The sequence below is a fragment of the Nicotiana tabacum genome, chromosome 22 (genome assembly GCF_000715075.1).
Source record: "Nicotiana tabacum cultivar K326 chromosome 22, ASM71507v2, whole genome shotgun sequence".
NCBI lineage: Eukaryota > Viridiplantae > Streptophyta > Magnoliopsida > Solanales > Solanaceae > Nicotiana > Nicotiana tabacum.
In genome coordinates this window covers 220,495,382-220,508,505 of record NC_134101.1, presented here as the reverse complement: position 1 = coordinate 220,508,505, position 13,124 = coordinate 220,495,382, and the positions used below count along the sequence as shown (strand labels likewise).

Below are 13,124 nucleotides of genomic sequence, written 5' to 3'. Positions count from 1 at the left end.
CATGACTTTTTGACTTAAGTTAATAAAATACTAAGGAAATTTGTCTTAAGAGCTGAAAGCTCCTCCCCTGTCGCCGTCTTACATATACCCCCCCCCCCCCCCCTTCTCTTTCTTGTACAAACAATACTGCAACTATATATTATCTCAGTTTTTAACTCATGTGGCACTTTTTCCATTTTAGAATATTTTTAAAAGGACGACAATAGTTCATTATATATCATACTAGATGAGTGGTACCCGTGCATAGCACGAGGCCCATGGACTTGACCTTTTGCTTGCCTGTGAACATAAATCTATTTTGTGAACATAAATATATTTTGCAGTAAGTTTTCTAAACATGTCGTGATTAGGAGTGGTAAAATGGTTCAAAGAAAATAGTTAATCGCCCATATTATCCACTAAAAAAATAGGTTGAATAATGAACTTTTTAAAAACGGATCAAATATGAATAAGAACCATATTATCCATTTAGAAAATGAATAACCAATGAGTAACCATTGGGTCTAACTTTTAGATTTGTAAAAGACTCAAATTGGGGGTTTCTCAAGTTAGAGACTAAAAATTACCCATATTATCTATGACTTCTTTGTATATGATCACTTTTGGATCGGGTCGAATAATTGATCCGTATTATCAATTATGACTCCGTATTACTTTTGGGTAACCCATATTATCCGTCGGTTAACCCGTTTTTTATCCGTATTAAATATGGGTCGGGTCGAATAATTGATCCGTTTTCGACTCGAACCATATCCGACCCGATCCGCCCGTTTGCCCCTCCTAGCCGTGATTCATAGTAACATTAGTACAATACATAGACAACGGTAGGATGAACCTTTACTGTCAAATTTAGATTGCAAACTCATAAGTTTAACTTAGAAGGCCCAATAACCAAATACTGTCAAAGTGATTTTGCACCATCACATGGTGCCAAAAAAGAAATGAATAAAATCAATATACTATCAATATGAATACATCTTCGCCAATTACCCTTCTGCCTATTGGCTCAAAGAATGAAACAGATGTTACATGAAGTGTCTCCCATGATGCCATCTCAAAATGAAGTTTAAGTTTGGCACTTAGACAATGTTTTGTCACCTCCTCATATATTAAGTTGCAATCACAGACTTGCATAAATACCAAACTTCGCACATAGCGCTTGGCCTGCTGCATAGCAATAGGTCTTTCATGATCTCGTCATCAAGCTAGTACTATCCCATCCTCTATTTTGGACTTGGATTGACTATATTTTGGGAAGCCCATATCAACTTTTTCTCATCCAGATACACTTAGAAAATGAAGAACAACATTATGAACTTCATCTAACAGTCATACTAACTGAAAAACAGAAACAACAAAGAAAGGAACTTGAAAAATAGTGAAGAGTTGGATGACCAGACGCTTACACATGTAAATAAGGAGATTTCTCAGTTCATCTGTGCAAAGAACTTGGCTTCTTCGACATGACCATTTGGTATAAAAGTGACCAACAGACATAAATTGGCGTTGAGGTCCGTTAATCAAGCATGTAGTAGTTTGGAAGAATGCACAGTTCTTCGTTCTTTATTAATTAAATTCCACCATAATTTTCTAATGTTGTGAATCATATTATTGACTCCGTTAAATGGATAAATAGAAAAATTTGGCAACAAAGGGATTGCATCGTATTATTGCCTTAGATAGTGATTGTATACTTCCATCAGATTTTTAACAAATCAACATCTAGCACTTCATAGCGGCTTTCATGAAAAAGGCAAGTGGATTTAAGGATAGTAGAATTAAGATGAGTCATGTCACAAACCAAGCTTTCTTTAACCTCCAACCTCATTCAAGATTCTACTCCTTGGCAAGATACACATACTTCTATACCTCATACTTGAGATTATTTGCATCATCCAGAATTCTCCAACTATATGCAGAGTAATTTTTCAACACTATTTCATGGAAAAACTCAATCAATTACTTGCTACCAAACTCTAATTTACCATAATATTTCCGTGGTTATATTAATCACATAAATATATTGACCACTCAAAGAAGCAAAAAGAACCATGACATTTCTACCTTTTTACATACCATGTATATGGAGGTTGATGGCTTGCATTAGATAACATCTTGATACTATAGCATAAAACCACCGGTACCAAAGATCACTGGTTAAAAATCTGCTTGTTAGAGAAAATATATTAAGCACCACTACATTGGAAACAACAGAGTAGCCTTTTGTATAAAGTTGTAAGTATCTATGTAGATTTATACTTTGGCTATCAAAAGGAATATTTGTAAGTGAGTATTTTAATTGAATCATATTAGAGAGGGCAAACTACTTATTACACAAGGCAAATATTACTACACAAGATAAACATTACTGGAGAAAAATAAGAGTAAAACAGAATAAAACCACATTACATGGAGGATTTATCCCAAAATAATTCTCCATTATCTGTTTGCTTTTCTTATATACTCACCTCTTAAGGCCGTTTAAGGTCCTCTAATGATGAGTTAGGAGATAGAAGCTAGCACATAAACGTTACACCTACATTCGGTAAAGAATAACTTAGATCAATTGAAGTGTCTGCTATTCTGACAGGCTACAGTTCAAACATGTTATTACTTGCAAGTGCAAATATAATACGTTATGGAGAAGATTGCTCCAACTAATGGCAAGACCAAAACACTAATGAGGCACAGAGAGATACTTATTGATAAGAATGTCAAAACTAAATAACAAAGGGTAAGTAATAGCAGAATTACCCAGGTAATTTTCAGTTTCAAGTTTTCCAATATTCATTTTCTTGAAATGCCAATTGGCGTCTATTGACAAAACTATGTTTTAAAAGTGGCATAATCATGATCATGCAATGTTTTCTTGCATGACGAAAACTCATCTACAATGTTAATGATTCATTCCCACAGAAAATAATATTTTACTAACTTCAAACTGTCTGACAAGTCAAATTGAGACTTCGGTTTCTTCATATGCTTTTCACTGGGATGAAGTATTTACCTGGACTCCTTAAACGATTTACTACAGTCCTTCATTTTTTAGAATATTATAAAGGATAAATATCTAATCATAGACTAATACATTTATGTACCCCTCAACCTAATCACCTTTTGCTTTTGGAAAGCTATCAGTCAGTCAAACTTGTCGACAATAAAGGAGATTCTTTATTTACGTAACTCTTTAACATGAAAACTCAAAATACTCAATATCAGAAATATATGTAATACATAATTATCCTAGAAGAAAAATTACATTGAAAATGGAAAAGAGAAGATCGTTTTATCACCCAAACATCAAAAAAGTTATTTTTTCCAACACAGTTCTCTCAAGCTTCATTTATATTTTCATGCAACCATTTTGTCATGAATAGATCCCAATGTTCCAGAAACCAATAGGAATCATTCACTACTTTTATATGCTATAAATATCGAAATTGCAGTAAATGAAATATCATGATCATTAATATCAAAATTAAATTGACCGAAGAACTCTTATAGTATATTAAGAAAGCAAAAACCGCATTCTCTTACCTCTTAATATGAGCCGTCCGCAGTTCACTATCAAGTAGACCATGCATCTGAATGACAACAACACATAATATTATTTCGGTGCTGCATAAACCACCAGGGAGTCGATGAGTCCATCTTCACAAACATATACTAAAACACCCTTGTTCTAGAAGCCACATATTATCAAGAAAAACCAATACCAAACAAAAACATATTCTATTTATACAATGAAAAAAGAGGCAAGCAAGGAGTTTAAAAATATGACAAGTACTGCATTTAAACATCGTTAGGTTGACCAACACATTAGCAGGTTTGTCTGCATACAAATTTATATTGACCTAGATATCAAATGAAAAGAAGAAAAAATCAATGAAATTAATCGTGTATACCGTAGCATTTAAATAGATACTCCAAATAAACAGATAAATGAAAGGTATAATGAGAGCTTTTAGCTAATGATGAATTCCCAACGAAACAACATTACTAATTGCAGCACAGTCAAAATGCAGGGCACCATTAAAGAATTATTCATATCCATTTTCTTTCATGAAAAGGCTTCATAAGATACAAATGAATTTGCAAATAAATCTCAGTAAAGAATATGCTGCAGATTTCACTACCATACCTACAATTGCAGAAACATCTTTCAAATGATCTATATGTGTGCGATCAAAAGTTCTGGCCTTGCAAAAGGATAGATACTTGTGATAAATTCACCGACAAAAAAAGAAATGGTAGAAAGTTATCAGTTGTTTTAGTTATATAGTCGAACACCTTAAGTGCAGCAAAGTTCTTCCCTTTTAATCAACATTTGCTGTTGAGATGGAAATTTAATATGGTTAGTGCTAGAAGCGCTCAAACAATAATGACCACATGCATACACAGAATCAACCCAAAAATTTTTTAAAAAGAAGGAAAAACTAGACACGTATAGTTGTAGACAAAAAAATACTTATACATTGCATTAAAAAGAAAAATAAAGCACAAATACAAACCTAACTTTATAGGCAAATGAAGATTCTAAATCAATAGTTTAATTAGAATCAACAGTTTACCTTCTCACCCGGAAAGAATAGAGTAAAATTTAGCAGAACTCAGAAATATTCTCTTCATTCCGTCCTTAGGCTTTTGGATTTTATCTGGCAGATCAGGATGTATGTGTATTTTGAAGAGCGTATCCATAGCTGCATGTACACAGAAAATTCGGAGGATAATTTTTACAATACAAACGAACAAAATAGAATACCAGAAAAAGATTGACAAAAAAAAATAAATGAGAAAGGACAAACAAAGGAAAATACCAAACACAAAATACTCACCAGAATACTATTAACTCCAATGGAGAAGATAGAGAAAGAGATAGGTAGGAGGAAATTAAAAATAGAGAAAGTGTGAAATCTTTTAGAATTAAAGGTGACCGATCAGTTGCATTTGACAATTGACAAGAAATATGCAAAAGTTGAAAACAGGTGCATGATTATAAAAATCCAACTACTAAAAAGCAACAACAATTGAAAAAAATATCCAATCAATTAGGTAAAAGAAGACCCAGAAATCAACAGAAAAATTAAAACCAAAATTCACCTACAAAAGCTAAATCCAAAGTGGAGAATGAAGAAGGCATGGATAAGCATGACCTTAAGTGAAGAGAAAGGGAACAATACTAAGAATAAAAAAGAAATAGGCTTGATGAAGAAGATGAAATGGCCAAAATCAGTGAAGAGCGTGAAAAGCAGTGGAGTGGAATCCAGTTGTACCCCACAAATAAAATACGTGTCTGTAATAAAAGGGTTGAACCAAAGTACTATAAAGCCCATAAAAAGTTTTTTAAAGGGTAATTATGCCTCATATATACATATTTTAACTATCGACATTCTCCCCAAATACCTCTTACACACTTTTTAAATACGAGAATAATATTATACACCAAAACTTTTAAAGGTGTGTCAATTACACACCACTTTGATGTTTGACCACATCTGCTCAAAAATTGCTCTTACACACGCCAATTAGCATTTGACATGTGTCAAATCGAGGGGAAAAAAAGAAAAACTAAAAAAAAAAAACTCTTCAACCCCTCTCCCCAAACCCCCTCTTTTCATCTTCTCAACCAAAAAAAAAAAATACAGAAAAGAACCCCCCTCTTCATCTTCCTAACCCCGTCATCTTTTCCATCACCACCATACTATCACCAACTCTTCCACTATAAGAACCTTCTTCTATAACTATAGATTTAATTCTTTGCCGATTTTTAACAACATCCATCATAAAATCCTTATACAAATTTCAAATTTAAGCTTAAACCAAAGTTTCAAACTTGTTAATGGTGTTTTTTGAATTTGATCAAAATTAATTACCTAAGTAAAGTTTTACTCATCAATAATCACGAATTCAAACTAATTTTTTAGGTAGTGGAATTACCAAAATCAACAAGACCCGATTAAATTTTTAAGCTTTTTTAAAAAGTCAATAATGGTGATTTTTACAATACTCAATAGCTCCTATGTTCTTCTTTTTTTTTTCTTTTCTTCTTAGTCATGGGGTTGGAGAGACGAAATATGAGGTGGTAGATAAAATTAGGATGGGGATTGGGGACGAAGACGAACCGGGGGAGGGGGGGAACACTGGGTTTTGGGGTTGGGGAAGAAGACATGGGTTATATTTTTTTTTCTTTAATTTAAAGGAAATAGTTAAAAAAGGGGAAATTTAAAAAGAAAAATTAAGTTTAGGTGAATTTTTTAGTTTTCACGCGCCTCTTTTATGTGTAATACACGCATGTGACACATGACAAAAGAGGTGTGTAATTTACACACTTTTAAAATTTTTGATGTGTAATACTATTCCCGTGATTAACAAGTATGTAAGAGAGATTTGAGTACAATGTCGATGGGCAAAGTATGTATTTTGTCAAAATTTGAGACTACAAAATATATAATTTTGTCTTTTTCATTTTAAAAGTGAAATCTCATATAATTAAAAGATATATAAAATGATATCACCACACAATAAAAGGAACTAAAGGTTGTTTTTACTTCATCAATTGGGGCGGTGTTAAATAGTCCCACACTTGATAAAGTTGTACTATGAAGAAGACTTGCCCGAGTCCTCTTGACCACAAGAAATTGAGGACAAAAGTACTTTAAAGTCTTCAAGTCTTGAAATTTTAAGGCCATCATCTTTTTAGACAATGTATTCTTCAACTACAGTTCTAGATGTATATATACGTGTCTGGGCCAAATAGTAATCTATAAGAAAACAATTATTTAATACACACCTTTCAATTCCTAGTAAGACTTTGCACATCATGAAGGTGCTAGCAAAAGCATTATGTTTTTTCTTGTTTTTCACTTTCAGAATCACCAAGTGTGATGACCCAAAAGTTCATCACTTATTTTAGAATTAAATTATGTGATTCGAGGCCTTAAACCTCTTTTTTCCTCACCTCGATTTGCGTGCACAGTCCGGATGTATATCCGGAACGCTTTTATGTGGGAATTTGATGAAAATGTTAATTTGGCCTTTAAAATGTAATTTAAGTTGACTTCGGTCAATATTTTAGGTAAACGGACCCGGACCCGTAATTTGACGGTCCTAGAGGGTCCGTAGAAAGATATGGGACTTGGACTTATGCTCGGAATTGAATTCCGAGGTCCAAAACCTGAGAAATGAATTTTTGAAGAAAATTATTTAACTAAAATTTTAAGAGTTTTTGGAAATTTAAATGTATTTAAATTGATGGTATCGGGCCCGTATCTTGGTTTCGGAGCCCGATACAGGTCTTACATGGTGTTTAGATTGAGCCTGTAAAATTTGGTAAGAAATGGACTTGAAATAACGTGAATCAGACCCTCGGTTGTGAAATTTGAAACTTAAGTGTTCTTGAGATTTTTCTTTGATTTTGATGTTGAATTCGTTGTTAAAGCTGTTAATTTGGCGATTTGATCGCATGAGTAAGTCCATATGATGTTTTTGAGTTAGTATACATGTTTGGTTTGGAGCCCCGAGGGCTCGGGTGAGTTTCGGGATGCTTTTACACTTAGAAAAGTTGCAGGTTTTGCTGTCTCAGGTGCACAGAGATTTTGCTCTTCGCGTTCGCGTGGCTTCACTCGCGAACACGTAAGGCAAGTTTCCTCAGGTGCCAGTTTGTTCTTCACAACGCGGAGCTTACGACGCGAACGCGAAGCTGTGAGGGGAGTTACCCTTCGCGAATGCGTTCCGACTCTCGTGAACGTGTAGGGTTTGTGGGCCTGGGGAGGGATTTCAAATTGTTTTACGCGAATGCGGCCACTTGACCGCGAACGCGAAGGCTCGAGGAGCTGAAACTCCGCGAATGCGAGCCCTTGAACGCGAATGCGATGGCCATATGGGCCTGACCCGTCGCGAACGCGAAAGGCCTATCACGAACGCGATGAAGGCCTACCCAATTATTTTAAAACAAAACCATAACCGGGCAGAACCTATTTTACTCCATATTTTCGAACTCCTAAGGCCTAGAGGCGATTTTATCCCCACAAATTCATCCCCAAAGTGTTGGTAATCAATTCTAAACTTTACTCTTTCAATTACCCAGTATTTTTCATCAATTTTAATCAAAAATCAAGAGTTTTCATCGTAGAAATTAGGAATTTGGGTAGAGTTAAGGCTTTTTGAATAATTGAGATTTAGACCTCGTTTTGGGGTTGGATTTCGAAACTAATTGCATATTTGGGCTTATGGGTGAATGTGTGATCGGGTTTTGGTCCGAACCTCGAGTTTTGACCAAGCGGGCCTGGGGTCGATTTTTGACTTTTTGGGGAAATTGGTAGAAAATCTGTAATTAAGCATTGGGTATGAATTCTTTAGTATTTATTGATGTTGTTAAATTAATTTGGGCTAGATACAAGTAATTTGGAGGCTAATTCTAAAGGAAAAGTGGTGTTTAAGGCTTGAGTTGGCCGTGAAAGTTTGAGGTAAGTGTTTGGTCTAACCTTAGCTTGAGGGATCAAGAGTTGTGTCTTATTTGCTATGTGTTAATTGTAGAGTACGACGTATAGGCGTGGTGACGAGTATCTATACGTCGGTGTCAAGCATGTCCGTTGATTATCATTGTGGTTCCCTTGCCGGGATTTATGGTTTATAATATTGTCTCCCTTGCCGGGATGTTATTGTTATGACATTGTCTCCCTTGCCGGGATGTTATTGTTTACGATATTGTCTCCCTTGCCGGGGTATTATTGTGTACTTTTATGCCCTTTCCAGGATTCTTTTGTGATTGAGGTTGATTTGTAAATGGGAGCGGGTGGCATGCCGCCACGGTGACATATGAAATGCGAGCGGGTTGCACCCCTGCAACGAGATATATGAAATGGGAGTGGGTTGCACGCCTGCAACGAGATATATGAAATGGGATCGGGTTGCATGCCTGCAACAAGATATATGAAATGGGATCGGGTGGCACGCCGCCACGGTAATATTTGAAATGGGATCGGGTTGCACGCCTGCAACAAGAAAGAGATGAAAGTGAATACTGTGTTTGTTTTTCTTACTCTGTTAGTAATTGAGTTTTAGTTTCTTTGCATTCCTCTCTGGTATTCTATTGTTATCCGATACTCCCAGCATGTTATTCCCCATATCTTTACTGTGATTATCTGCTTTTATTTTCTGCGGTATAGGATTTAACTGCACAGGTTTATTTGGTAGTTTAGTCCTAGCCTCGTCACTACTTCGCTGAGGTTAGGCTAGACACTTACTAGCACATGGGGTCTTTGTGCTGATACTACACTCTGCACTGTGTGCAGATACTAGTACCGAAGCGTTTGGACCGTAGTGAGGCTACTGCCTTCAATCCAACAGGCGACCCGAGGTAGTCATGCAGGTGTCCGCGGGCCTTGGCTTCTCCTTCTATTCTTTTTTTGTTTTTACTTATTAAGAGACAGATTCATGTATTTCTATGCAGACGTTATTTGTAGTAATCTTAGACAGTCTATGAAATTGTGACACCAAATTCTGGGTAGAGTTGTATTTAGACTTTCGCAGTTTGTATTAAGTTAGATTAATAGATTTCGTCTTCCGCTTTGTTATTGATATTATTATTTCCGTTGTTTTGATATGTTGTTTTGAAATTATAAAGACTTAAAGACTTGAAAAGGACAATTAAAACGGAATAGTTAGCTTGCCTAGCTTTCACTAGTAGGCGCCATCACAACCCCCGAGGGTGGGAAATCCGGGTTGTGACAAGTTGATATCAGAGCTCTACGTTACTTAGGTCTCACAATTCACGGACAAGCTTAGTAGAGTCTGAGGGATCAGTACAGAGACATCTGTATTTATCCCAGAGGTTACAGAGTTAGGAAAAACTTCACATCTATTCTTTCCTGTCGTGCGGTTTGGTTTCTCAATGCTAATTGAATTTCTACTCTACTCTTTCGCAGATGGCAAGAACACGCGCTTCCTCATCCACTGATTAGCAGCCTAAGCCCCCAGCAGCAGCTCCCACGAGGAGCAGAGGGTGAGGCCGAGGCCGTGATAGAGGCCGAGGTATGGGCAGAGCTCAGCACAGAGCAACAGCACCAGCGGCAGAGCCTCAACTTGAGTTTGATGATGAGGTTCCAGCCCAGGCAGTTCCGGTGGGCCCAGATCAAGTCCCAGAGGGGTTCATTGCTACTCCGGTACCCCAAGATTCTCTGGTCCATCTAGTGGGCCTTATGGAGAGTGTCACCCGGGCAGGCTTGCTTCCTGTAGCACCAGCCGTCTCTCAGGCTGGAGGAGGAGCCCAGACTCCTGCTACCCGCACTCTAGAGCAGATGGCTCCCTAGTTTTAGACTCTAGTAGCTCAACCAATTGGAACAATTCAGCCGGGTGTAGTAGCTCAGACCGGTGATGGAGCAACTATGTCTACTGATGCCCTGTGGAGATTAGACAGGTTCACCGAGCTCTTCGCTACCACTTTCAGCAGTGCATCTTCTGAGGATCCCCAAGATTATTTAGACAATTGTCATGAGGTTCTCAGGAACACAAGGATAGTGGAAACTAATAGGGTTGACTTTGCTACTTTTCGCTTATCTGAATCTGCCAAGACTTGGTAGATAGATTATTGTTTGGCTAGACCAGTTGGGTTATCAGCTTTGACTTGGGATCAGTTCTCTCAGCTATTTCTGGAGAAGTTTCTTCCTATCACTCAGAGGAAGAACTATCGGAGGCAGTTTGAGCGTCTCCAACAGGGTTCTATGACTGTTACTCAGTACGAGACCAGATTTATTGACTTGGCCCGTCATGCTCTTCTTATACTTCCCATTGAGAGAGAGAGAGAGAGAGTATAAGGAGGTTCATTGAGGGACTTATTCAGCCTATTCGATTGCAGATGGCTAAGGAGACAGGGAGTGAGATTTATTTCTAGGAGGCGGCCAATATGGCTAGGAGAGTTGAGATGGTTCTATCGCAGGGGATTGGTTAGGGGTCGGACAAGAGGCCTCGTCATTCGGGAAGATTCAGTGGTGCCTCATTTGGAGGCAGAGATTCTTTTGGTAGGGGCCATCCTTCCAGGCTGTTTTAGTCAGCACTTTAGGCTTCTCATGGTGCCTAGGTGGTCGTGGTTCTCACATGCAGTATTCTGATCTGTAGTCCTATAGTGCATCGCCAGCTCCTATTAATGTACCTTCGCTTCAGAGTTTTCAGGGTCGTCAGCCTAGTAGCTGAGGGCTTGATTTACTTGTGGCGATCCGAGGCATATTGCTAGATTTTTCCATCGAGCACCGAGCAGTTCTCAACACCAGGGTACCCGTGCTATGGTTTAGGCACCGAGTGTTCCACAGCCCGCTCAGCCAGCTAGAGGTGGGGGAAGAAGTGTTAGAGGTGGAGATAGAGGTATTAGAGGTGGAGATCAGGCCGCTAAAGGTGGAGGCCGGCCAACAGGCCATCCTAGAGATGTAGTTCAGAGTGGTGGGGCCCAGCCACGATGTTATGCTCTTCTAGCCAGGCTTGAGGCTGAGGCTTCTGATGCAGTTATCACAGGTACTGTTCTGGTTTGTAGTAGAGATGTTTTAGTTCTATTTGATCCAAGATCTACGTACTCTTATATGTCATCTTATTTTGCACTATATCTGGTCATGCCTAGTGATTCCTTGAGTACTCCTGTATATGTGTCTACACCGGTAGGTGATTCTATTGTGGTAGATCGTGTCCATCGTTCATGTATAGTTGTGATTGAGGGTCTTAAGACCCGAGTAGACTTATTACTTTTGGACATGTTTGATTTTGATGTCATATTAGGGATGGACTGGTTATCACCTTACCACGTTATCTTGGACTGTCATGCCAAGACTGTTACCTTAGCCTTGCTGGGGTTGTCTCATTTAGAGTGGAGAGGGACTCCTAGTCATTCTACCCGTAGTGTTATCTCATATATGAAGGCTCGACATATGGTCGAAAAGGGGTGTTTGGCCTATTTGACATATGTTCGTGATTCTAGTGCTGAGGTTCCTTCTATTGATTCGGTGCCTGTAGTTCGTAAGTTTCCTGAGGTATTTCCTTCAAACCTGCCGGGTATGCCACCTGATAGGGATATTGACTTCTGCATTGATTTGACTCTGGGCACTCAACCCATTTCTATTCTATCGTATCGTATGGCCCCGCCTGAGTTGAAAGAATTGAAGGAAAAGTTACAAGACTTGCTTGATAAAGGCTTCATTAGACCTAGTGTCTCACCTTGGGGTGCGCCGGTGTTGTTCGTTAAGAAGAAGGACGAATAGATGATGATGTGTATAGATTACCGGCAGTTGAACAAGGTTACAATCAAGAATAAATATCTATTGTCGAGGATTGATGATTTGTTTGATCAGCTTCAGAGTGCCAAGGTATTTTTGAAGATTGACTTGATATCTGGCTATCATCAGTTGAGGATTAGGGCATTCGATGTCCCTAAGACAGCTTTCCACACTCGATACAGGCATTATGAGTTCTTGGTGATGTCATGGGTTGACAAATTCTCCAACAACTTTTATGGATTTGATGAACCGAGTGTGCAAGCCTTATTTGGATTCGTTTGTAATAGTCTTCATTGATGATATTTTGATTTATTCCCACAGCCGGGAGGAGCATGAGTAGCATCTGAGAGTGGTTCTTCAGACTTTGAGAGATAGTCAGTTGTATGTTAAGTTTTTGAAGTGTGAGTTCTGGTTGAGTTCAGTTGGATTCTTGGGTCATGTTGTATCAGCAAAGGTATTCAAGTAGATCTGAAGAAGATAGAGGTAGTCAAGAACTGGCCTAGACCCGCATCAGCTACAGAGATCTGGAGTTTCTTGGGTTTGGCAGGCTATTATCTTCGGTTTATGAATGGGTTTTCATCTCTTGCAGCCCCGATGACCAGGTTGACCCAGAAGGGTGTCCAATTCATATAGTCGGACGAGTGTGAGGCGAGCTTTCAGAAGCTCAAGACAGCTTTGACTATGACGCCAATGTTGGTTTTGCCCACAAGTTCAGGGCCATATATAGTTTATTGTGATACATCTCGTATTGGACTTGGTCCGGTGTTGATGCATGATGGCTAGGTCATTGCTTATGCTTCGCGTCAGTTGAAGATCCATGAGAAAAACTATCCAGTTCATGATTTGGAGTTAGCAGCCATTGTTCAC

At 38.2% G+C, this 13,124-nt stretch overlaps 1 protein-coding gene and 1 pseudogene across 43 annotated transcripts; one reads left to right on the top strand and one right to left on the bottom strand.

Annotated features, from left to right (window-relative positions):
• Nucleotides 1-910: 910 nt before the first annotated feature.
• LOC107787496 (uncharacterized) lies at nucleotides 911-5,665 on the bottom strand. 43 transcript variants are annotated; one of them, XR_012704923.1, is made up of 6 exons: nucleotides 4,836-5,330; nucleotides 4,572-4,700; nucleotides 3,538-3,584; nucleotides 2,469-2,536; nucleotides 2,077-2,153; nucleotides 911-1,338 (listed from the first exon to the last, which is right to left on the bottom strand). XR_012704923.1 is itself a non-coding variant. In XM_075243864.1 (5 exons), the coding sequence occupies exons 1-5, from the start codon at nucleotides 5,331-5,333 to the stop codon at nucleotides 1,319-1,321; spliced, it is 528 nt and encodes a 175-aa protein (XP_075099965.1). In that variant the 5' UTR covers nucleotides 5,334-5,665; the 3' UTR covers nucleotides 911-1,318. The 43 variants fall into 43 exon arrangements, 3 of the variants coding, with proteins under 3 accessions (XP_075099965.1, XP_016464564.2, XP_016464562.2); XR_012704916.1 differs by having other exon boundaries at nucleotides 2,077-2,165; nucleotides 4,836-5,329; XR_012704924.1 differs by having other exon boundaries at nucleotides 911-1,288; nucleotides 4,836-5,327.
• Nucleotides 5,666-10,385: 4,720 nt separating this feature from the next.
• The window catches only part of LOC142176286 (receptor-like protein EIX2), a 50,336-nt pseudogene continuing 47,597 nt past the window's right edge, over nucleotides 10,386-13,124 (top strand).

Bases quoted from the DNA above. Each gene is read 5' to 3' on its own strand.
- LOC107787496 (XM_016609076.2), bottom strand. From the start codon at position 5,333: ATGGGCTTTATAGTACTTTGGTTCAACCCTTTTATTACAGACACGTAT. The intron at 4,701-5,104 runs GTAGGTGAATTT...GTGTACATGCAG, and splicing joins CCACTTTGGATTTAGCTTTT to CTATGGATACGCTCTTCAAA. The intron at 2,166-3,537 runs GTAAGAGAATGC...TCTAACAAGCAG, and splicing joins CGGACGGCTCATATTAAGAG to ATTTTTAACCAGTGATCTTT.